The 27242-nt window shown below is 37.2% G+C and overlaps 2 protein-coding genes across 2 annotated transcripts; one reads left to right on the top strand and one right to left on the bottom strand.

Moving 5' to 3' along the window:
• Positions 1–10699: 10699 nt before the first annotated feature.
• LOC126791401 (pathogenesis-related protein PR-1-like) lies at positions 10700–11515 on the top strand. The gene has a single exon (XM_050517851.1). It carries the CDS (start codon positions 10860–10862, stop codon positions 11424–11426), a length of 567 nt encoding a protein of 188 aa, XP_050373808.1. The 5' UTR covers positions 10700–10859; the 3' UTR covers positions 11427–11515.
• Positions 11516–22516: 11001 nt separating this feature from the next.
• Positions 22517–23212, bottom strand: LOC126792115 (pathogenesis-related protein PR-1-like). The gene is given in 3 exon segments (XM_050518603.1): positions 22517–22703; positions 22705–23116; positions 23209–23212. Coding segments are annotated over 3 exon segments (543 nt in total). The 3' UTR covers positions 22517–22576.
• Positions 23213–27242: the final 4030 nt, after the last annotated feature.

Here is a 27242-nt window from a genome sequence, read left to right as displayed (position 1 = left end):
TTAACTAAATTGATAAACTTTAGTCATATATCAAACTAGGATTGTTTTCACTTTGTCATTTCAAGCAGAATATTTTACAGACACAAAATTATCAAGGAGGAGAAAACAAAACGCTGAAACTCAATCAGCAATTTATAATATATAATTGCATTATACTCATTTTTTTATAGAGCATACTCTTAAATTACTCCATAAAACTGTAGCAATAAAAAGTGATGTCTTTGGACACCAAAACTCATCATTCTTAATTATTAATCATCAAACTATGTCCATCTTATGCCAGTTATTAATGAAACAGTCAAATCTTTGGATAAGAAAAGTTTCAAGAATCAAAATAGGCATAAGTGATCACACATGATGCTGTACTAAATCAACATTACACAGTGAACATCTTCTTTGGAAGAACAAAATATAAGTGTAATTTTAAAATAGTTCCACAAGTTCCAGTTTTGTTGAAAGCTCAAGTAATTCTAAGAAAAACAATAAGAATAATTGCTTTGTGCAACATAGTCAAAATAGTTTTCCAGAAAATACAAAACTTAGATTAATAACCATATGTCCAGTTTTAGACTTTAAGGACTTATTAAATTAATAAACTATGTTTTTGGCAGAATTTCTGCAATTGTGAATATATATTAATTGGGAGATATTATCACTTATCCTAACCATTCATATGAATCATAGTTATTCAAAATAGGCATCATTCAATTATAAACTGAAAAATCGAATTATGAAAGCCTCTCTAAAAATTCAGTTTACAGCATTTTAATCATACATGCAGAACTATAAAGTCATCATAATAAGTATTCAGTCAATCATTACATACCATTTCTGAACATTATAATGCACCAAAAATGTTGAATACTTCTAAATATGACAAATCCCCAGAATTGAGGTACACGTTCTAGAAATCAAAATCCATACTTTAACTGATATAAAGCATATGCATTATTGCATACATCTTCCTTAGCATATGATACTCTTTATCCAATTGTGTTCCTTAGCGCATCCTCAATGTATTTCCCATATGGTCACTCAAGTAAAAGATAAAAGAATAAGTTAGAACAATAAGTAGCTTTGCTAATAAAAACTGCAGTAGATCAAACCAATAAGCTTCTGATAACCATATGAAGCTACCCTTTTACATAAGAACTATAGTGACCTCAATATTCTTGACAGACGACAGTAGCCTCAGTCAAATAAGATTCAGTTGTATTACTTTCTTTACCTTTTTCTTTATATCCCTTTCATCTTAGAAGGTATTCATTAAGTAAAATATGACAAAATTCAAGGGAAGAAAGAAATTTCCAGGAACTGTACCAAAAATTCTATCAGAATTACCGTAAGGGAGGAAAATCAGAATGCATATAAAGAAATGATTGAAGAATTTTTTTTTTCAGGTGCTATCTCATGGCATTAAACTATCAATGTAAGTCTTCCAAAGTGGTTAATGACAATAGTAGTCAGTACAAGTATGTCAAGTTAGAGCATAGAAACAAGAATCAAATAGAAATAACTAATGTTCACAAAGAAAATGTCATTGAAGGGTGATATGTAAAATAGCTATATCTATATATATGACAGTTTATATGAATATGAAGCCAAAATTAAGGCAGCTAAGCAATCATCAATTGTGCTGTAGAACCAAATTTTAGGTCGCAATTACCTATCAAAGAAAAAGAACACAATTGCTCCACTATAAGTGGTTTTGTTTCTTGGAACTTGTTTTCTTACATACTAAGGTTTTGCAATCTGCAACCTTGTCAAGTTCTACAATTTTCCTGAATGACAAAGGCATAATCTATTAATCTTGCAAGTAGCTGAATAAATAAATAAATAAATAAATATATGTATATTCTTTATATAGTTGTATGTATACATATATATGTCCTATAGAACAATGATCATTTAAGATTGGTAATTCCATAAATTGTTCTCAATTATGTACTGAAGGTTGGCCTCAATTAATCTAAAGGTTGGCCTCAATATGTACTGAAGGTTGGCCTCAATTAATCTGACTTTCTGAAAACTAGTAAATTGAGCCTGAAACTAAGCAATTACAATCAAGTAATGAGGAAGCCAATATCAAGCAACTAGGATAAAAGGTGAATCTGGACGGGGAGAGTAATAGATAGATGTACAAACATGCATAACAATATAATTTAGTTCTTAAACACTTATTATGCAAGCATACTTTCAAGAAAACTCATATGTGTGTGTAAATATACAAGCATGTTTATAATGTCCTACCATGACAAAAATATATCTAACCAAGTATAAGATGCACAGAGAACAGCCTATATGACATTCATGCTTCTGCACTTAGGAAAAGAATGATATTTCTATTTTTCTTTTAAGCTCCCCAGGTATTAATCTGCAAGCATAACTAAATAAATTTTTGTTATTCCCCCCTTTTTTTTCAAAATAAAATTCAAATAAAACACCAGATAGAGAAAATAATGCAATTTACAAGTTTCAAATAGCATGAGCACATACAATATACTAATCGTTATCTGAAGGTAACGCTAAGCAGCACCTTTGTGGCCGGCAGAAGACATAGCATTCTTAATCATTACTCTGTATCTGTATCCTGTGGGTTGGTCAAGCATATATACAGTTACAGAATCACGCAGAGCCCCCTAAAGGAAGTCATCACTGAACTTTCACTCTCTTCTGTAATATACGAAGCTATTTCTAAATTTCGAGGAAAGGAATGGGGCTTTAATGTCAACCAAGAATGAATGGTAAACTGAGTTCGTCATGGACAAGTCACACGTAGTGCCAACAACGTTGACATCTTAATTGTGAATAGGAACATAACAAGATTGCAGTCCATATTTTAGAAGATTGCAGTCCATATCTACTGTAGGCAATATAAAAGTATTCATTTCCCCATTCAAGTCTCATGAACTGAATGCTTAATTATGTGAATCAATTGCACAAACCAAGTTGGTCAATATATAAAATCCATACAATTTAAAAACTAGATAAATATGCCGATTCTATATGAATGAATGGAATTAAATCAACCACGAGACCAATCCATATGCTAAACCATATCCAAACGATAAGTCGATAACTATTCCAAAACACAAGATTGAGGTGTGAGTTGTCAAAATCGGAGGACTACCTCTGCTAGATTGCTGATTCAAAAGTTAGCGGAAGCGGAAGCGAAAATCAAATAGGAGGCAGCAGCAATCCAATCCTATAATTGAGCGCCTGAACATGATTTAAATCGCATTGAGGACTTGGATCTCATCGCGCTCACACAGCCGCAAAACAAAACCAAGAAAACGCAGAAGACGTAGTTGTTCCTTTGGTTTAGTTTTGTTTCTAGATATGGGCAATTGATGGGCTCGGGTCTTAAATGAAACTTACTCTCGAAGCCCTGTAGTTCTGAATTCTAAAGTCTAAACATGTCCCTCTGAACTCTGAAGGTGAATGCAGAGAATAGATGCATATATTTTACGAAGCTGATTCTTAATGTTCGTGTTTCCAAATCAAAAACTAATTCATGATTTACGTTATATGAGAACCGCTCTGATACCATATGTTGGTCTAAAGTATATGATGTAGACACGATATCATCATATAATAAGAGGATCTTTTCATAGTAATCGTAAACACATGAACATCAATCTCATTATACATCTGTATGTGTTCTTAAAGAGATATGTATCTATTTCTTTGATCAACAACAATCTGAATCCTAGTATGAACTTTACATATGAGTTAAAACATAACCATTGCAACAATGAACATAAAGAGTTAGTGAGGAAATAGTCTTCTGAAACACAACACAAAGGCTCAGTAATGAGGCTGAATTAAATGCTCAAAACTTGTGTGTGCTCAGGGACTTTCTCATGTATATATGCAGTGGCCTAAATCTCATCTTGTACTCACCCATAGAGAGTCCAAGATCGACTCAAGGTTTAATCTGATAGGAGACTTAATTGTTATCATTTACTAGATATTGTACAGGTTGACAACTAATGAGAGTTCTAATCCACCAAGAGATATACTTCTCAATGAATAACTAGCATTGGGATTTACTTCTATGTAATTCTCCCATTTATCTTAATATTAATTTTGTAATTACTTAAGTGTTTTAGATAATGTCGAAGTCCAACTTATTTCCAACACCTTCAGGTTCTATATAAAAGCAACTCTTTTCTGATTATAAGAGTTTGAAGTATCTGGTCTCACATAAGGATTTGAATATGAGGCAGAGGAGATGGATGTAACTCCTTAAGGATTATGACTTCACCTTAGAGTACCATCCTAGAAAAGCAAACGTGGTTACCGATGCCTTGAGTAGGAAACCAAGGGGTATGATAGTTTCTCTTATGGTTCAAGAATGGCTTATGCTCGAGACCGCATCTGAGTTTGATCTTGTACAATCAGGAAGAGAACCAACGGTCTTTCTTAGTAGTGTCTCAATGCAGCCTACATTAATCTGAAGGATCATTCAGGGTCAGACACAAGATAGATTCTCACGAGCTAAGTTGGTAGATCTCGTGGTAGATTCGCTTGAGGAATGTCCATCATAGTGAAGAGTTGGATCCGATGGGGGTTTGAAGTTTGGGACAAGATTGTGTGTTCCAGATTGTGCAGATCTCAAAGAGGAGGTCATTCGTGCAGCACACCGATCTCGTTATATAGTGCACCCAGAGAGCACCAAGATTTATAAAGACCTCCGTAGGCAATTCTGGTGGGATGAGATGAAGAAAGACGTGGCAGAGTTCGTATCAAAGTGTGTTACTTGTCAGCAAGTGAAGGCAAAGCATCAGCGACCCGCTGTCATGTTGAAACCATTGCCTATTCCTCTTTGCAAGTGGAATAAATTTCAATGGACTTTGTGATAGGACTGCCTAAGTCCAAGAAAGGTCACAACACAATATGGGTGATTGTTGATCGACTGACGAAGTCAGCACACTTTCTTCCGGTATCGATGAAGTACTCAGTGGATGTGTTAGGGAAGTTATATCTGGATGAGATAGTGAGACTTCATGGTGCACCTGTTTCTATTCTATCTGATCGAGATGCACGTTTCACTTCGAAGTTCTGGGGTAGTTTACATAAGGCTTTGGGTACTACCTTGGATATGAGTACAACATTTCATCCACAAACTGATGGGCAGACAGAAAGGGTGAATCAAGTAATGAAGGATATGTTGAGAGATTGTATTCTTGATTTTAAAGGATGTTGGGAGGATAAGGTTGATTGAGTTTGCCTACAACAATAGTTACCATTCTAGCATCGACATGACACCTTTTGAAGCTCTTTACGGTAGACCATGTAGATCACCTATCTGTTGGGCCGAAGTTGGTGATGAAGCACTAATGGGTCATGAGGTGATTCAGGAAACCTTGGAGAAGATCTCGATTATTCGAAATAGGATCCGAACAACCCAGAGTAGATAGAAGAGCTATGTAGACTCAAAGAAGAGACATGTCGATTTTGAGATTGGTGACCATGTGTTCTTAAAAGTCTCCCCTATGAAGGGTGTGGTGAGATTTGGCAAGAATGGAAAGTTAGCTCCGAGGTATGTTGGGTCTTTCGAGATTCTTGAGAAGGTAGAAGATTTGGCCTATCGGCTAGGTTTACCTACGAGCATGTCAGATATTCACAACGTTTTCCACATTTCCATGTTGAGAAAGTATGTACCAGATGAGTCACATGTGATTGATCATAGCTCCATTGAGGTGAGGGAGAATGCCACCTTTATTATCGAGCCGGTTCGATTTTGGATATGTCGACAAAGAAGCTTCGTAGAAAAGAGGTGGAACTGGTTAAGGTTTTGTGGAGTCACCATGATAAGGGTGATGCCTCTTGGGAGCTAGAGTCGGATATGAGGACAAGATATCCGCAGTTGTTTGTTGAGTAGAGAACTTGAATTTCGAGACGAAATTCCTTTAAAGGGGGTAGAATGTAATACCCTGAATTTTCGGGTTTAATTTATATAATTCTTGTAGATTATTAACCTTGGTAATTTGAGTAAAATCGCATTTTTACGCCTTCTCGTCGATATCTTGCGAAATGAAACTGATTTCGGAAATTTAAGTTCGAAAACGTTACGTTTTCTATGGCTCAAGAGTCGACTTTTATTATGTCACTCATCTCTGAAAATTTCCTTCACAGAAGTTGTAGAGCTCATCGATACGAGCTCGTGGACACATGGCACACCGTAATCGGATATCGTATATGAAAGTTATTATCAACAGAAGTTTGTTAAGGTAGCATTTTGTTACTTTTTTCTTATGTGTTGTGTGTTGTTGTTTGTTGGATTAATTGAGAAGCATTAGAAGTCTTGTATGTTAGTTTGGAGTTGATTGGAGATGGTTTTGGAGGCCGGATTGTGATTGGAGAGATAAGGATGAAAATGGGTTTTTACCATTTACAGTTTACCCTTTTACTTTTACCGACTAAGTGAAATTATTGTTCTGTCCCTGGCATAAAGTACTATTTCACTGTTTTTACTATTTAATTTCTACAATTTTACAGTTTTACCATATGTTACCTTTTACTATTTTATTAAAAAAAGTTTTTACGATTTTATTTTTTTAATTAACATAACTTAGTGAAAATGTTATTTCAACTTGGTGACGACTAATCGATAGTTCCGATTCCTGCCTGGTTCGGAAATCGAGAACTCTTTAACTTTAGATAATCTGTCGGTAATTAAATTAATCATCGATATTATTCTAAGTGTCTTTAATAACCTTAAATCATACTTATTATCATTCGACGATTAAGGTTAGACTGTTTTCAGGTTATCCGAGAATTAGTTGATAAAAATGTCGAATAAGGTCAACTTAGTCAACTCCTGGTCAAACTAGGGAAGACTTAGCCAATAGAAAGTCAAACTTTGACTTTCTTTGTCAAACTAGGATTGAAGATCGAGTCAACTTGTTTACTACATTTAGAATGAAGATGAATTATTTTTGCATCGTTGCCTCAAAAATCACTCGAGAATTGATCAACATTTAGGATAACAAGATTGGAGCGGGAGCATACGTTATGGACTCGGGGATTCTACACGTCATTCCAAGTAGGGGAGCTAACCCTCTCATGCTGCTTTAGCCAATTATATGAAATTCATAGTCTAGGACTCGAGATTAAATTATTATTTGAATTACTATTGATGCATTAAATGCTTGTGAAAACCAGATGCTAGACAACTTTTAAAATAGGATTGTTAGAGTGTTATAGACCTGAGAGTACTGAGGTTCTGGGATACCAGTCCAAGACCCCTCTGTGTCGAATCCGTAAATCCTCCGGAGGGGCAATGCCCTGTTACCATTCCACCATGTGTGCTATTCATTTATTTTAGGGTATTGTCTTGAATGAACACTCTTGCTCCTTTATTGTTTTTAGCAATAAGGGTGGTTAACCTCGATTTAAGAGGTGACTCGTTCGCCTCCTAGTCGTTAGGATTGGGCATGCATTCCATTATATTTATTACAATCCTATAAAAAGGGATCCCTACTGTTTTAGCATGATGTGTTTATTAAACCTGCATGGTTTTAGAAAAGAATTTTAACGGTACCAAATAACTTAGACTCAAACGTTTTATAAAATCTATTTCATATCCTTACATGTTTTGGTTTTCAAATTCATGGGTGGGCTGACCCCTACTGGGCAAGCGAGGACGACGCTCACCCCTACTACAATGTCTTTGCATGTCATTCTGTTATTCGGAGCTAGGAGTCTTACGTTAGAGAACCATTGTCTCTATTTATGCCTATAGTTATTTTTCTTTAATTGGTGTCATTATTTGTAATTCCGAGGTTGTTTATGTTGTACTTGTCACCACTTTGCAGTTTTCCAAATTTGGATTGTTGTTATTTGTTAAACATGGCTGGTGACATTTCACCATCTTCCGCCTTTCATTTGTAAACTTTATAACTTGTAGAATTTGCGGGAATATTTAAAGTTGTTGTTCCTCTTGTAGAATCTATAGACTTGTCATTATGAAAAAATTCATGCACAGGTCTTTTTCATTAGTGAGTGTACAAAACAAACTTCTTCATTTCGTTACGCTTGTTAATCTACTTTTTAAATCAAATCTACTGCTCCCATTCCTTTCCGGGATGTGACATGTTTACTGCTTGATACAGAAATTACCAATTTGTTTAGTGTTTGCCTCTACGTATAAAAGTTATAGTTATACGTAGGCATCAACATTGACCTTAAATTTTGAGGACAAATTTTTTTTAAAGGGAGTGAGTTTGTAATATCTCGCATATTTAAAAAGTAATATAATATATATTGTTTGCATTTCGAATAAAATGCTATTGATCGGACGACTCATTAATAAAATGTGTATTAAGTTAAGTAAAATTCGTTTGGAAATATATTTGAATGTGGTAGATATCAGTAATAAACGGACATCCGATGAAGAATATTTTGCGAGTTGTTACGGGAATTGAGCTACTAATTAAAAGGGTAAATGAATCATTAGATAATACCATAAATAAAATAGGGAGAGGATTAGAACAAAGGTGGGGGGGGGGGGGGGGGGTGGAGGAGAAGGGGGATCATTGCCAAAATGTTCGGGCTGTCTTTTCGGACGAGGGTTCTCTCTGGATCTTTCTCTCATGTCTCTTCCGGAACCACCATTTTGAGCCACTGCTCAATTCCTCCACCTCAATCTGGCAATCCCATGCCGACGTGTTATTTTCTCATCTCTCAAAGTAGGCCGCTTGAATTCCTATTGTCCTTTTGGGGTCCTTCGAGTTTCATTGGGGAAGTAGAGATTTGATTCATTTCTTTTAGTTTTGGGTCGAGGTCAGGATGCCACAACACCGTTACTAAATATGGTATATTCGTTAGTTTTTTCGTTAAATCGATGATGTGGCATGTATTTAGAAGGGCAAAATGGTTTATACACAAAAAATAATAGATTTTTCCTCACTCCCTAATTTCTTTTATTTTTTCTCAAAAATTCTCACAAATTTCCATCAAATTACATATGGTCATTGATTAAGGATAAATCATACATATATATTATTTACAAATTTAATGAGATGAAAACTAACTTTTATAATACAAATCATAACACAAGTTTTAGTATATATAGTTTCTTTAACAATAAAAAAAATTTATTTTTAAATTACAGTTTTTCCCATTAATTATTGGGCAATAAAAGGCAAAATACATGTCACATCATCAATTTAATGGAAAAACTAACAGAGATACATATTTTAGTAACAAAGTAATGATCATGTACTATTTTGAGTAATAAAATTTCTCAGGTACCAAAAAGTACCTTTGACAAAAGTTTGGATACCATTTTAGGTTTTTACTCTCTATATAATCAGTTTACATGTTTAGATACCAACAGTAGCAATAAGAAAGAAAAGGTTAACCAAAAGGATAGCAATGGCCATGACCAACCATAAACCCTAGTAGAGACATGAGTGTAGGAAATTTGGTAGATGAATGCTTCTCTAGTCGCCATGATTTTGTCTCTTACAAAATCATGCAAATACAAGATATTATTAACAAATAATATTAGTAATAATTAAGTTGAAATCATTATAAAATAGCATAATATGAATACTTATCTTTGATTAATGAGGCTTGCAACTAACACTTGAACGAAGAAATGTTTAAGGTTAAGTCGTGTAAACATTGCCAGTAAGAGCAGATTCCGCCTCTTGGAGATAATGTCTCGGTGTAGCAGGTTTATAGCGTCTACCCTCCAGAGTATAACAACAGTTGATCCTCGTAAGCGTACACTTTCAGACTCGGATCCTAAAACTACTTAGTTCTTCCCTTGGCATGATAGAAAGACAACTAAGAGAACTTCAATTATAGAGAATATAATGTGTTTATATGTTTTTTTAATGAAAGAGAGATGTCAAGATTATATACACTGGAAGTTTGTAACTCATAAAGATAAAAAAGAAGTTACAAAGGAATGAATGTAATAACCCCCATACATATTATGATCATGATATATATATATGATTAATTCATTAGCTTGTAATAGAATGCTTTAGAAATAAAACGATTGTTCAACTTCTGAATTTAAGATTACTCAAAATAATATTGTATTTTAAAATTTAATAAAAATTCTAATAATCGGTTGTATATTACTTTATTTAAAATGAGTTTTATCAATGTCAAACTCACGACCTCTTACTCACTAAGAGAGACTTGTGTTATTAGATCAAATGACACTGGACACACGATAACCTATATGAACATTTTTTTTCTATTGATAAAGGAGTTTTGACAATGAATATCGCAAAATTCAATATAGTACGTAAAGTTCATCTAAAAAAGGAGAAAGAAAAGAACATTCTAAAAAACAAAACAACCCTAGAACACTGTAAAAGTATAAATCAAAATCAAGCATCATGCATTCCTGTTATTGTTTTCGTTGGCAGAACCGGCCAGATACAACAATTGGACCAACCGCACAGTAGCTTGACAATGCCATAAGTTTCTTTCCAAGTGACACATGCCATGTTCTAGAATCCACCAATCGAGCATAGTGGCCACAATCTCCCTAATAAAAACATACGACGTTCACGGGTGCAACATACCCAAATTCACGAGACTAACTTCTTCAATCATGCATACACTGCCGCACAAGTTTATATAAGTGCTAACTGCTCCAAGCAAAGAAAACCATAATACAATAACTACAAGCCAACATTGTGCTAGCTTCTGGACAAATAGGCTCCTCCTCAACCACCAAATAGGCTCTGTGGTGTTCCACACCCGTCGTAGCTTGTGGCTCTTCCTGACCGTCGTATCTCTTTAATTTGTCGCAGATCATATACACAATTGCATATAACAGGACCTAGCTAGTAATTACTAATTAGTATAGTTAGCTAGTACAGAAAATGAAGGCACTACTTTTGACCTTGATCCTCTTTGCTCTCTGCGCTTCACATGCATACTCTCAATCACCTGTCACACATCCGCAAAAGCCGAACAACGAGACCGTTCTGAGGATCTCCAAGCAACTATGCTTGGGATGCATTGGGGAGTCACTCCAGTTCTTGTTCCAACACAACATGGTCAGGGCAGCAAAGTGGGAGGTGCCACTCATGTGGGACTTCCAGCTCGAGAGGTACGCACGGTGGTGGGCAGGCATCCGAAAAGCCGACTGCAAGCTGCAGCATTCGTTCCCGGAAGACGGGTTCAAGCTGGGAGAGAACATCTACTGGGGCAGCGGCTCGACGTGGACTCCGATCGACGCAGTGAATACTTGGGCGGCTGAGGAGAAGTACTACACTTACGCAACCAATATGTGCGAAGAGGGTCAAATGTGCGGGCACTATACTCAGATAGTCTGGAAGAGTACGAGGAGAGTGGGGTGTGCTAGGGTTGTTTGTGATGATGGAGATGTGTTCATGACTTGTAATTATGATCCGCCTGGTAATTATATTGGTGAGAAGCCCTATTAAATAAATGTTCAATTTTAGTTAAGTGCTTAATTATATGGTGTCATTGGTGTTTCGTGATAGTTGGACTTGGGACTTGATAGTCCTTCTGTGTATCTGTCTGTCTATATATGTGTAAGGTCAACTGCTCGGATTATGAAAAAATAGGACATTCCAGTGCAGGATTGTATGATGCCATAATGCTACTGCTACCAAATATTCTATATATGTTGGTTTCAGAGTTATTTTCTCATGTCCGGCCCTTTGTCTAGCCTAGCTTGCATACTATATTTTTCAGAGAATCATTCATAAAGAAAGGCCCTTTGTCTTGCATTGAATATATTCAGGAAGAATCATAATTCATGAATAACAGCAATAAAGCCATACAGAACCATTTAAATGATTTAATCTCTTTATTTAGAAAGTATATCATAGTAATATGATTTAACGTCATTCCTTTGCAAGAATCAAACACTAGAATGAACGCAAACTTAATTTTCTCGTTGCTTTTCAACGTTCCTGAAAAAAAAAAAGTAAAGTTAGTAGGAAGCTTGTTTCTCTTTTCCATTTACGAGGAAAAGGAATTGATCGATTTCCTTTCTACGAACAAAACAAGGGCATGGTTCTCACTAAAAATTAACCTTGACAAGGACTTTAAGTTACCATATGACTTGCTGAAGTAATAACATGCATGCATGAATCCTCAAATATACGTATCGCTTCATTCAGATAATCAGATAGGAATCATAGGATATACATACATTAGTACACAAGCTAATAACTAATTGGAAAATGTTTTAGCGCCATAATATGACGCCAGATCTGGTGCCGCAATCCACGTGGCATCCCACGTCACCTTGCTATATCAACAATTATACTAATCACAAAATGTTATTTTCGAATGAAAATACAATCTTATCATTCTTAATCAAACCGGCTCTAGATTATTATAAAACATATTGTAGTTCTTTTTTATATCATTTATTTTTTTAAATGCTTTCAAAATGTAATAAAAAATACGATATATACAAAATATGCTTGAAATATATAGATATAGATATATATATATATATATATATATATATATATGTATGTGTGCGCGTGGGTGAGATATATATTGTAATACCCCGAAAATTCATATCTAATTTCCAATGAGTTCCCTGATATTATTAAGTTGGTCATTATCTAATTTTATTTCACGAGGATGAAAACAAAAGGGTTCGAAAGATTAATTGTTCGGGAACGTTCAATTTAACGAGTCTAAGAGTTGACTTTTGACTCATTGGGTTTCTTAGAAAACTTCTTACATAAACTTGTAGAGCTCGTCGATACGAATTCGTGGACACGCGGCACGCCTAAATCAGAGTTGGTATGAAGAAGTTACGAATCAAAAGGTATTTGGACATTTTTGGAAAATAGTATAAATAGGGGAATTAAAGAGAACAATGGGGAGAAAAATCAGAAATTCGGATCAGTACTGTTTATGGGTACTGTTGACCCCGAAACAAATTCAGAAATTCTCTCCCCGAACAGCCGATTTTGGGCCGCCGGATCTCCGCCGTTTGGCCAGCATAGAGAGGCGCACCGGTCACGTTTGAAAGGTTGGTGCGTCCCCTGTCGATTGGTGGCAGCGCCACCCGCCATCTCACCGCCGTTTGGGAGCGGTGAAGCTCGGAAGTTCTCTTGAAAATGCATATTTCGCCGAACTCCAACTCGTCGGATCTCCCTCCTCCGGTAACCAATCGGTAAGATTCTTGTCCCATTTTAAAGGTCTCATTCCATACTACAAACCCTCCAAAAGATTTAACCCAAATCGTTGTGTGCTAGGAGAATCAAAGAAAAGAAATTCTAAGTTTTAAATTGGATGAACAGTACTGCGAGTAGTATTCATGAACAGTTACTTTGAGCAGTGTTCATGAACCGTACAAACAGTAAATATGAACAGTGTTCTGAAAAAAAGTAAAACCAAATAGTGTTTAGTAAAACAGTAAAACATGAATAATATTTTATGAACAACGTTTAGCTGTACTGAAATCGTCACCTGATATTTTACGTATCGTTTTCTAAGCATTTTATCATATTATTAGGTGACCGACGAAACGAGTGAGGAACTTACTTTCAGTGTCGTTGAAGTTGCACGCAGAAAATAAGGTGAGTAAACCTCACAATAATCATCATGATCGAAGTAGTATTATAATTATTGAATTTAGTTTGAGTTGTCACCATAGTCGTTGCATCACTAGTTTATAAAAATTATTTTAAAAATATGTTTTGGTTTAAATTACATGAACTTGATCGCCTGCGGTTCATGTGTAAGTAAAACGCTATTTTAATAAATAATTTTGAAAAGGTTTTTGTGATTATGGACTGTGGTGAATGCGAGTAAATCTCACTATGACGAGCCTACCCTCGGTAGTGACTCATATTTACGTTTTATTAAAAAGATCAAACTATGACATGTATATAATATAGTGGGTTGTGTATGTGTATAAAATGGTAAATATGATACATATATATAAGTTGTTATATTATATACTATTACGTTCTTATTTCCAAATGAATTATACTGTGGCAACTATATTTATTTTATTTGAGCAAGAGTCGCTTGTTGTAGTACAATAACATGGGTGGATTGTTATTGTACGTGGTTTTAACTTTGAGTTTTGTTAAAACAGTTTGTGTCTTCGGACCTGTTTTTCTGTCTTCGGACCTGTGATATGTCTTCGGACTTGTTTTTCTATCTTCAGACGTGTTGGCATGTTGGAACCTAGCCTTGGCCGGGTGAAAGTTACGATGCAGTTAGAGCTCTAGTCTGTCTACCGGTGTACTTCATAAGGGGTAACAGATGCGTTACCTGCTTATGAGTACCCATATTTTTGGATATTGGGTAACAGATGGGTTGCCTAGTGTCTGACGACGTACTGCATGAAGGGTAACAGATGAGTACCTGGGTTTCATGAGTACCCGTATTATAAATGTAATTTGGGTAAACATATGGGTTGCCCAATGTTTCATGAGCACTGATATTTTTAAATATTATTGGACATCCAAATGGGTCTTCCTGTGACTTATGAGTGCATTTATAATTAAATGTTTTCAGTATTTTTCCTTATATACTATTTGTGTTATACTGTTGGTTTACTCATACGAGCTGCAAAGCTTACCGGGTTTGTGTTTACAATCCCGGTGCACCTATTCGATGGTGTCGGGGATAGTTCTACAGGTGTGGATTAGCAGAATTAGAGGGCTTTCTCTGAAAATTGTCGAAGATTTCTTTCTTTTTCGTGGTGAGGATTGAGTGAATTTTACATTTCCATTGGTCAATTCAACTGAGTCATATTGTGGACTCAGTTTCGATACACTGTTATGATAAGATGATTTCAATATATTTGAGATTGTTTTAGAGTTTTCATGCCTTCGAATTCGAATTTTTATCATTCAAAATTCGGGGTTGTGACAGTTGGTATCTGAGCGTAGGTTGCGTATTTGGGGATTTATCAATATCATCCAGGAGCGATGGCCCGACTGCTGCGGATTCCCCTCACAAGCTCTTCGGTATTGATATGTCACTGGGTACACAAGAGTGTTAGGAGCCACACCTGAAGGTTTTGTCCTCTAAATAGAAGTGTTGTGATAATACTTCGATGATTCATCTTCCCTATAAATATCTTGGTTAATAGCGGGACACAGGAGTGGAAGGTACCTTATCTATCTTTGACTGCCTTACTAGAGTAATGTTTGATACGGGAGCATCACACTCTCGTATTGCTAATTCGGTAATAGAGGTGTTAGGGTCGATTCCTACATCTCTTAGAAGCTCTTTATGTGTTACTTCACGTCTTGGAATGTCGCTTGAGCTTGAGACAATCTGTAAGGTTTGTACTATTGTGATTGAGGGTAGAGTTCCATGCTTCTTTGATAGTGATTCCGGGCCACACCTATGATGTGATCTTAAGAATTGATTGGTTGATGCCACATCATGCTTTGATCGATTGCTTGGACATGGTAGTGTTTTTCCATAGTCCCAGGGAGCCAATTTTTCGTTATCGTTGCCTCAAGTCGGATAATGCCATGAGAGGAGGAGTCTTGGCACATGTGGAGTCTATGGATCAGGAAGTAGCTATCACAGACATTGTTGTGGTATTCGAGTATAGTGAGGTATTTCTGGAGATACCGAGTTTACCTCCTCGGAGAGTTGTCGATATCTGTATTGATGTTGTACCTGGTATTGTACCTATGTCGAAGACGCCTTATAGGATGGGGCAGAACGAGCTTAAAGAGTTGAAAGTGCAGATAGTTGGGCTATTGGACCAAGGGTTCATTATACCCAGTGTCTCACCTTGGGGTGCGCTGGTGTTGTTTGTGAAAAAGAAAGAAGGTTCCATGCGGTCGTGTGTGGACTATATGGAATTGAATAAGGTGACCATCAAGAATATGTATCTTTTACCCATAATTAATGACTTGTTCGATCATATTAGAGGGGCTACGGTATTCTCTAAGATTGATATGAGATCCGGTTACCATCAACTCAGGGTGAAGAAGTTACAGGAATGCTATCTGGTTTGAGTATATAGATTTTGATCAGGGTAGAGACCTATCAAGAAGTCTTGATGGAGAGCGTTGATCCTGCATTGAGGGATATTGAGTGTTCCAATACTGAGAATTGGATTTTAGTTATGCAACTAATCCAAATTGAGGCATAATGAGGTTGAAGTATTGTTTTCAAGGTAAGGGATGTGAAGACCATAGGTTGAAGGTGGTTTAACGAAAATTTTTCGTGACAAACATTTCTAACATTATTGGTAAGGGAGTGGTAGGGTGTGTGATACATCCTTAATGTGGTGATGCAATTATTGAGTTGAGATTCACATTATGTCGTCGTTGCATTTCAACTTGTTTTGGTTGGGCTATAGACAATTGATGTTACTCATTGTTCTTGGCTGACCAAGAAATCTAAGGTGTTGGGGAAATTTCATTTATGGCGTCATGATTTAATTATTTTCTAGAAGAGCATTTAATTGAGAACGCTAATCTGTCGTGAAATGAATCATTTGTCTAGTGTTGAGAATTGGAACGTAGCTATGCCACTGATCCAAATGAGACGCAGTGGTGGTGAAGTAATTCTATTGAAGGTAAGGAATGAGATGGCGTTAGCTTAGTGTTGTTTTAACGAATTTTTCGTGACGAGGACCTTCTAACTTTGGTAAAGGATCGGTTGAGGACCGAATACTTCTTCCAAGTACAAGTGGTATTTAGTGTTGGAGACTTGGAGGCTCAGTTCTCTCCATGCATCAGGCATCAGGTTAGTTATTGTTGGATAAGGAGATGTTAACTCAAGAGTTCAACAATGGCTAAATTTTATGATAAGGGAGTTATGCTTTAATTGCTGCTTGCAGAGCAGTTGTTTTCGCCAAATGCTTTGACAATTGAGCAGGAGCATTTGGCTTCTCAAAATAATTAGGTGGCCATTAGGGGTTTTTCATGAAAGTAAAGAAACAATTGCTTAGAGTGGTAGTGTATCGATAATTATGGGTGAGTCTGGAAGAGATGGTGGACCCAACATCATATTTCTGTTGAAGTAGTTACTGAACTTATTAGTACTACAATTGTAGGGAAACCAATACTTTAGATGGTGCCACTGGGGTGTTTGTGTGGTGTCATGTGTCATGCCTTTGAGGTATGCATGAAGCAGGGGAGTATGGTATGTCTCAGTTGTGGTCGTGTTAGGAATTGTGTTGGAAAGTCCACCTAAGTTTCATGTTCCGCTATAAGGAGATAAATATGTTCTTTGTTTGTCCTGCAAATTATGACATACCACTCATAGAAGCATCTAGTTGTAATTGATTTCCAACTATGAGAATTGGTGAGGGTGGTAGGGTGCGTGATGCATCTCTCTTGTGGTGGCGGTAGAGGCTCTCTACTGTCTTGTGTGTGTTAGTCAATTCTCTGGTGAACTATTCGAGAGTAATTCTTAGTCCAAGGTGTTGTTTTGTTGTGGTCGTGGACTCATTGAGTTATGATTCTTATCGTGTTGCCTTTACGAATGAGGTGTTTGTGTGGGCATCATGCATGACAACTTTTGTGAATTATAATGAGATGATCATGAAAGGATATTGTTTTGTTGATTGGAATGAATGGTAGATTCGTGATTCTAGCAATGCATTGTGGTGAAGTCATGAAGGTATTGTCGTGATAAAGCATGTTTATTTGAAAACCACTGTGTGTGATGTAAGTAGTAGGCATGTGTTAATCATTGATTTGACTCATGTTAGATGTCGAGAGTTTTTTACCATGCTTAGTGGTAGGGGCTAACTCATGACGTGAGTATAGCCTGTTAATCGCAAGGGATTGGTAAATTAGATAAAGGGGTATGTAGATGTCTCTATGCTGAGAACATCATTAGATTTCGGGAGGATCATCTATCGATGGTCGGGTTCCATTACAAGCATGCTAACTTGGGTGGCTCACATGTGGCTATTAATGTTAGAACATGTGACAGATGGTCTATTTAGAAGAAGTTGGAGGTATGGAGTAGTTGAATACTATAATGGTTCGAGAGACTTGGAAATGTCGGTTTCTAAGACTTGAAAGCGACATAGTGTAAATAGAGATTATGTAGTGATGATGTGGGAGACCACTTAGCCTCGAAACATCATTATTCAATATCATAGTGAGATCTGTCAAAGAAGAGAAGTCACATGTAAGGTTCGTTGAACTTTTTCAAAAGTAGGTGACATTTAAGACAATGATGTCTAACTTGTCTCCTCAATGCCCTACTGTGCAATATGTTCCTTTGAACTTATTTTTCCCTGAATAGAAAACTATTAGAGTGGCGCCTTGTGACTATTTAGTTGAAGGGCTCACTTATAGTGGGGTGGTGGGAGTGGGAAGGAAGCAAGGTTGACATCAAGGGTACGCTGGACTCTGCGGGAGCAAGGCTGGAAAGTTAGTATACTAACTTCATCATCTAGCAGGTTCAACTACATATGGTATATTATGTGCCTATGCTAAGGTTGTACATCTTTGCACTCAATGTGTGTTATATAAGTAAATGCAGTTATGACCTATTGGAATTTGGTTGAATAGTGAAGTTCGTTTTTAAATCCGCCTTATCCCTTAAAGGTCTTGTTCTGCAGAACATCTTGTTTTGCATTTGATCAGGGATGTTCGAGTTGTGGTTCTCCTGGATGGGTGTTATCATGCTCATTTTTAGATTTCATTGCAGACACAGTGAAGTTATATAACACCATGATAGAAGAAAAGTAAGCTGTGATCGCCTCGTGGAGGCATCATAGAGAGGAAAATTATTGGGGAATGTGAATTGAAGTTTTGGGAAGAAGTTGAGAATTAATGGTTGAGTAGTGCGCTTAAATTTCGGGACGAAATTTCTTTTAGGGGGTAGAATGTAATACCCCGAAAATTCATATCTCATTTCCAATGAGTTCGCTCATATTATTACGTTGGTCATTATCCAATTTTATTTCACGAGGATGAAAACGAAAGGGTTCGAAACATTAATTGTTCGGGAACGTTCAATTTAACGAGTCTAAGAGTTGACTTTTGACTCATTGGGTTTCTTAGAAAACTTCTTACATGAAAGTCGTAGAGCTTGTCGATACGAATTCGTGGACACGCGGCACGCCTAAATCGGAGTTCGTATGAAGAAGTTACGTATAAAAAGGTATTTGGACATTTTTGGAAAATAGTATAAATAGGGAAATTAAAGAGAAAAATGGGGAGAAAAATCAGAAATTCGGATGGGTACTGTTCACGGGTATTGTTCACCCCGAAAAAAATCCAGAAATTCTCTCCCCGAACAACCGACTTTGGGCCGCCGGATCTCCGCTGTCCGGCCAACATAGAGCAGCGCACCGGTCACGTTTGAACGGTTGGTGCATCCCCTGTCGATTGGTGGCAGTGCCACCCTCCATCTCGCCGCTGTTTGGGAGCGGTGAAGCCCAGAAGTTCTCCCGAAAATGCATATTTCACCGAACTTCAACTCGTCGGATCTCCCTCCTCCGGCAACCAATCGGTAAGATTCTTGTCTCATTTTGAAGGTCTTCTTCCATACTACAAACCCTCCAAAATATTTAACCCAAATCGTTGTGTGCTAGGAGAATAAACAAAAAAGAAATCCTAGGTTTTAAATTGGGGCTTTACGGTTTTTGTTAAATTGAACTGTTTAGGCTCCGAATTAGACTTTGTGGTGAACTAGAAAGTTGTTAGAAATGTCATTTATATTGTGGTGGGAAAATTTGGTGGTCATTGGTGGCGGGCAGTAAACAGTGTTCATGAAAAATAGTAAAATGTGAACAGTATTCTGAAAAACAGTAAAACCGAACAGTGTTTAGTAAACAGTAAAACATGAACAGTGTTTTATGAACAACATTTAGCTGTACTGAAATCGTCACCTGATATTTTCCGTATCGTTTTCTAAGAGTTTTATCATATTATTAGGTGACCGACGAAACGAGTGAGGAACTTAGTTTCAGTGTCGTGGAAGTTGCACGCAGGAAATAAGGTGAGTAAACCTCACAATGATCATCATGATCGAAGTAGTATTATAATTATTGAATTTAGTTTGAGTTGTCACCATAGTCATTGCATCGCTTGTTTATAAAAATTATTTTAAAAATATGTTTTGGTTTAAATTACATGAACTTGATCGCCTACGGTTCATGGGTAAGTGAAACGCTATTTTAATAAATGATTTTGAAAAGGTTTTTGTGATTATGGACTGTGGTGAATGTGAGTAAATCTTAGTGGTGACTCATATACGTTTTCTTAAAAAGATCGAACTATGACATGTATATAATATAGTGGGTTGTGTATGTGTATAAAATGGTAAATACGATACATATATATGAGTTGTTATATTATATACTGTTACGTTCTTATTTCCAAATGAATTATACTGTGGCAACTATATTTATTTTATTTTTAGGAAGAGTTACTTGTTGTAGTACAATAACATGGGTGGATTGTTATTGTACGTGGTTTTAACTTTGAGTTTTGTTAAAACGTTTTCTGTATTCGGACGTGTTATTCTATCTTCGGACGTGTTTTTCTGTCTCTGGACTAGTCTTCGGACGTGTTGGCATGTCGGAACCTAGCCTTGGCCGGGCAAAAGTTACGATGCAGTTAGAGCTCTAGTTTGTGTGCCGATGTACTGCATGAGGGGTAACAGATGGGCTACCTGCTTATGAATACCCATATTTTTGGATATTGGGTAACAAATGAGTTTTCCAATGTCTGACAGCGTACCGCATGAGGGGTAACAGATGAGTACCTGGGTCTCATGAGTACCCGTATTATAAATGTAATTTGGGAAACAGATGGGTTGCCTAATGTCTCATGAGCACTCTTATTTTCAGATATTATTGGACATCCAGATGTGTCATCCTGTAACTCATGAGTGCATTTATAATTAAATGTTTACATTATTTTCTCTTGTATACTATGTGTGTTATATTGTTGGTTTACTTATACGAGCTACAAAGCTTACCGGATTTGTTTTACAATTCCGGTGCACCTATTCGATGGTGTAAGAGATAGTTATACAGGTGTGGATTAGCAGAATTAGAGGGCTTTCTCTGAACATTGTCAAAGATTTCTTTATGCTGTTCGTGGTGAGGATTGAGTGAATTTTACATTTCCATTGGTTGTGTATTATTCAATTGAACTGAGTCATGTTGTGGACTCAGTTTCGATACACTGTTATGATAAGATGATTTCAATATATTTGAGATTGTTTTACAATTTTCATGGCTTCGAATTTGAATTTTTATCATTCGAATTTCGGGGTTGTGACACACATATATATATATATATATATATGCATGTGTGTGTGGAGTGCCTATATTGTAATTGTATTAATTAATTATAATCATTAATTAATCGTAAATGTAAATTAATTAAATATAAAAATCATGAATCTTGACATATTTGTCACTAGAAAGATTACTATGGATATAATTGTATTAAATGTGGTATTAATTAAGATATGTATACTTTAGGAAAAATAACATTTGTTACCTTACATATCCCTTTAAATCGATTATACCCTAACAAAAGAATATTTCAATTCAGAAAAAAAAAACAAAATAATCTTACTAAAAGTTTCATCTAAATATAAATGTTGTAGTTACCTTACATCGTCTGAAATTTAAAAATAAATATATTATATATATATATATATATATATTTCGCGCGTGCACACATATATTTCAAGCATATTTTCGTAAATTTTAATTTTTTAAATTGTATTTTCAAAAGCATTATTGTGATAAAAAAAGAAATGATAAAAACAAAAAAAATATATTTTTATAATAATTTAGAACCGTTAGATTAACAAAGATATCATTGTGTTTTTATTTAAAATGATATTTTTATGTAATTGTTTAGTTGTTGCTGTGACAATGTGACATGTCATGACACGTATGATTACAACGCCGAATTTAACGTCATATTATGTTGTCATAGCACTCCTCTAATTAATTAAGACAAACAAAAGTGATGATTGAGTATGTTACGGATTATATATGGATCTTGGCGTTGAGAAATATATAATTTGTAGATGATAAGAGTTTCAGCCTTTCAGGGTCGAGCAAAACCCCCCTTTACACCGGAGAAACTCTCAAGTGCGCTGCCGTGCCACGTGCTACCGCCACCAAGTTAAATTTCAAGCTCTACCCTTGCACTCCTGTACTGGTTCTCCCATTGAAACAATCTCTTGTATCAATATATTAGTTTATCCATCAATTTATTTGTAGATTGAGGATTGACTCTATATATTGAGGTTATTGTAGGGTAATGATTGTTAATTTCTTGCAATAATGCAATGAGAAATGGCCGTTTGTACATATCATGCCTTCATGAGAATAGATAAACTTTACAGTCCATGTCTTACTACTCGATCATTCAGGCGGCCAATATCTTACTATTTAGTGCAAAATAACATATAAAGACAAGATCAAGAAACTAATTAAAGGAAAATGATCCAGCCATGCATGTACTCATCATCTGGACTCGTACAAATTATTATATAATTGACATATAGTACTAATCTAAACTATAGATTGGCAAAAATCGGATCCACAGAACGTCACATAATGGAAACAAACTCCACAAATTAAGTAGAATGCATAAACATACCTAGCATGCAATTTCAACATTCAGTAAGGCCGTTCCCCAATATAGTTCCCAGGAGGATCGTAGCTACAAATCATGAACACACCCCTCCCACCAAAACAATCAACTCTAGCACAACCAACTCTTTTTGTACCCTTCCACACAATCTGTGTAATGCCCGCATTCCTGCCCTGTCGCACAAGAATTAGACCAGTAACCGTACCATCTCCGCTCAGAAACCCAAGCCTTGACCGCCTGAGCTGGCGTCCACCCATTGCCACTACCCCAGAAAATATTCTCGCCGTAAGGCCCGTTCGAGTGCCTCAAAGCGCAGTCGTACCGTCTCTGGTTTCCATATGACTGTGCATACCTAGCAAGCTTTGCATCCCAAACCAAAGGCGTCATTCGGACGGCAGCCCGAGCAGCATTTTGAGGAGCCAAGAAGTCGTAGGCGAGTTTTACGTACTGCTGCGTTTGCTTTGCTGGTGCAGCGTATCCATATGTGGTTGAGATAAGGAGAAGAGAAATCGTGATGGTGAAGCAGTACAATGTGGACATTGTTGTGTGGATTGAGTCGTCTTTCACTTGATAAAATTTAAGGGAGATTCTACTTATAATTTAGAGGCTGCAGTAGTTGAATTTTGGGGGTATAAAGTGTCAAACTATGGGGTGGCACCCATGTTCGATAATGATTGCCACATTTGTTTTAGTGGGGAGGACTATAGCTTTGGAACTGTATATTAAAAACAAATTCCAGGGTACATCGTCTCCGCTTTGTTCTTACATAAATCCAGATTTATACAGTAGATTCGTTCTTCAACATTTGGAAGAACAAATGTCGTACTTCAAAATCGTCGATTTTTTTTTTCTAGAATTAAAAGGCCCATGCGCTGCCATCAGTTATTCGTTCATTAATAAAATTGTCGAATACAATATAGTTGACATAGAGCCTAAAATCATGTTATAATAAGCATCCATATAATTAAAGTCCCAAAATAATGTCGAGACTCTCCTTAAAAAATACATGTACGTATTCTAACAAACACTAAACAGCAAACAACACTACTCTAAAGCCGATTTTATCCCATAGCAAGCATAAAGCCCCTGACGTGGTGGAATGGGTGGTGAGTATGGTTGCAAGTTCTTGTTATGATCATAGAGACCTTTTCTTCATGTCCTTGTGGGCTATATGGACTGAGCATAACAATATTCTTTGGAAAGGTGGTGTTTGTTGTCCTCTTAATATGTTACAATGGGTGGTTCATCATTTGGAAAGCTTTCAGAAGTACCATCCCAAGGTTGTGACAAAGAAAAAACGTACTATGACTAAGTGGCAGTGCCCCCCACAAGGTAGGCTGAAGATGAATGTTGACGGTGTGTTTATTAGTGAAAGTAAGCGTGGTGGCGTAGGAGTTGTAGTCAGGATTCATGTTGGTTTGAGAATCGCTGCGATTGCAAGGCCTTTTATACATGCACACTCGGTTCTAAGTATGGAAGCGGAGGCGTGTAGAGATGGTCTTCTCCTAGCTATTAGCCAAGGACGAGATGACATTGACATTGAAAGCAATTCGGTCATTCTGATTACAGCTCTTACTAGTGAAATTGTAATAACCCGAATATTCGAGTTTAATTTCTTATAATTTCGTGTAAATTATTATGCTTGGTAATTTGAGTAAATTCAAATTCTACAGTTTCTTGTCGAGGTTTTTACGAAATGAAAGTGATTTCCGAAATTAAAGGTTGAAAGCGTTATATTTCCAGTGGCTCAAGAGTTGACTTATAATCCATCGCTCATCTCTAAAAACATCCTTTATGAAAGTCGTAGAGCACATCGTTACGAGTTCGTAAACATGCGGCACGCCTTAATCGGATGTCGTATGTGGAAGTTGTTAGCAACCAAAATTTGGTTTCCGATTCTAGAAAGGTATAAAAGGAATTTTTGGGAAACCCTAAAATCATAAAACCAAAAACGGAAACCAGACCGACCGCGCGACCCCTGACCCCTTTTTCCTAGAATCGTCTCCGGCCCAGAACTCAGCCATCCGACCGCCGATCGGGGTGCCGCCAGTCCCATTCTCTCCGCCTCTCCATTCTCCCTCGATTGAGCCACGGCCCACAGCGAGCAAACAACCGAGCGCGGAGCAGCAAGCTCGGAAGTCTCCGTCGTCGATCGGCGCCTCCGTCTCTGGCGACTCAGGAGCTTGCGACACTTCCTTCCGTGGTTTTTCCCACCTCTGGTGAGGATCGAGTGAATATTATATTTTTCAATTGTTTTGATACCTGTGTATATAAATTGGTAATGTATTATTCAAGTCGATTGAGTCGTCTTCAACTCAGTTTTGATACACTGTTGCTGTAAAATTGTTTCAATATATTTGAAATTATGTTATAGTTTTCATTGCTTCGAATTCGAATTTTTTTATCACTCGGAATTTCGGGGCTGTGACAGTTGGTATCAGAGCGTAGGTTGCATATTTGGTGATTTATCAATATCATCCAAGAGCGATGGACCGACTGCAACGGATCCCTATCACATGCTCTTCGGTATTGATATGTTACTGGGTATGCATGAGTGATAAGAGCCTTACCTTAAGGTTTAGTCCTCTAAGTAGAAGTGTTGTGATGATACTTCAAGTGTTTCTTCTCCCTTCCAAACGTCTTAGTTAATATATGTTGGATATATTTTATTTGGGTCCAGGATTATACATGTATTGACTAAGTGTTTAAAATGTTTCAAGGTGATAAATTTAGGGGGAGGCAGGGTTAGAGGCCGGGCGAGAGGCCGAGGCCGAACTAGGGGTGGAGGCCGAGTCCACAATGTGGTGAATATTTATGAGGAGGAGGCACCACATGTCGAGCAGGTTGACCTAGAGGTTGTCGTTAGAGACAAGGGCCGTGTTCTTAAGTTTATCAAGGACATTAGTAGGCTGTCACCACAATCATTTCACGGGGTTTTGGATCATATGGTGGCGGATCATTGGATTGAGAGCATGGAGACCTACTTTGAGATGGTGATGTGCTCTGAGATTGAGAAATGGATGATAGCCACATTCTTCTTGAAGGATGATGCTATGGATTGGTGGAAGAGTACACGGTGGACTATGGATGTGTCCACTCTGACTTGGGAGGGTTTTGTGGAACTCTTTCGAGAGAAGTACTTGCCATGTACGGTGAAGGAGGATCTTGAGCTTGAGTTCCTTGCTCTGGTGTAGAGAGATATGACCGTTAGGGAGTTTGAGGCCCATTTTGCACAGTTGTGTCGGTTCGTTAGGCCGATGGATGTGACATCCTTAGATCAGAAGTTCCTATGGGGACTTAGGCACGAGTACAAGACCATCATAGCAGCACTTTGTCTGGCTACAAAGGAGCGAATTTATGAGAGTGCCTTGAACTTGGAGCATGTGAATAAGACTTGTGGAGGAGATATGGAGTCTAGAGATGCTCGAGGAAAAGGGAAGGCAATCGCTTCAGGTGGTGGGTCTACGGGACAGAGAGGTGGATCTTGGAAGAAGCTGAAGACCTATCACCAGACTCTAGTTCAGGTGGCAACTCCATCTATTAGGGATGCACCTGTCAGACAGTTGTCATCAGTGTAGTGTTTCGCTTGTGGCGAAATGGGTCACTATGCCTCAGCTTGCTCGAAGCCGAGGAAGCAAGGATGTTTCAGGTGTGGGCATGCGTGGCATATAGCTAGAGATTGCAGCCGACCTCAGCAGGGTGGACATGAGCATCAGCAGAGGCAGTTATCTGCGTGCCAAGCAGGGAACATGAGTGGAAGGTACTTTATCTATTTTTGACTACCTTGCTAGAGTATTGTTTGATACAGGAGCATCACATTATTTTATTTCTAGTTCGGTAGTGGATGTGCTAGGTTTGATCCCTACATCTCTTGGAAGCTCTTTGTGTGTCACTTCACCTCTTAGAGTGTCTCTTGATCTTGAGACGATCTGTAATGCTTGTCCTATTGTGATAGGAGGTAGAGAATTCTCTGCTTCCTTGATAGTGATTTTGGATCACACCTATGGCGTGATCTTAGGAAGAGAAAAGGTAGATCGGCTAGAGTTAAGACTACGCCTACAAGAGCAGAGCACTGCCGAGACAAGCTGATCAATGAAATGAAGCAATCGATTTTGGAATTGGCAAAATTGCATAGGGAGCTAAAGGATCTTGTGGAGGACATTCGTGCTAGCTCTAAGGAAGAGAGCAAAGAACTTATAATTGAAGAGGTGGAGTCTTACAGCTGTGTGGAAGAGGAAGAAGAAGATCCGAGTTTGAAGGAATAAGTTAATTCGAGCTATAGGAGCAGTGATTCGGACTCGAATGAAAATGAGGAGGATAATGACGACATCATGATCATATCTTCAGATAATGAGGAGGAGGACAATGTTGTATTCTTCTAGTGGATGAAGATGAAGATGAAGAAGTCTAGGCTATAGACTCTAAACTTAAGCCAATGAAGGAGCCGTCAACGAGTGTTTGTATTTTCTTATCCCTTATCTCTTTTTAATTTTCGTTGCGTATCATATTGTACATTGAGGACAATGTTAGTTTTAAGTGTGGGGTGGGGTATACATCATTCGTTGTATTCTATTGTTTGATGCCTATGTGTTTCGAGTTTGTTGTTTTGATTTTCGATTTTTAGTGTTATTTGTGGTTTTGTTTTTTCGATTTTAGTTGTTTTTCGATTAAGTTGTTTTGTTTTTGTTTCGA

Source organism: Argentina anserina, chromosome 4, assembly GCF_933775445.1.
Source record: "Argentina anserina chromosome 4, drPotAnse1.1, whole genome shotgun sequence".
In the NCBI taxonomy this organism is placed as follows: Eukaryota; Viridiplantae; Streptophyta; class Magnoliopsida; order Rosales; family Rosaceae; genus Argentina; species Argentina anserina.
This window is presented reverse-complemented; position numbering and strand designations above follow the sequence as displayed.

Excerpts from the sequence above, each read along its gene's own strand:
- LOC126791401 (XM_050517851.1), top strand. The coding sequence starts at position 10,860 with ATGAAGGCACTACTTTTGACCTTGATCCTCTTTGCTCTCTGCGCTTCA.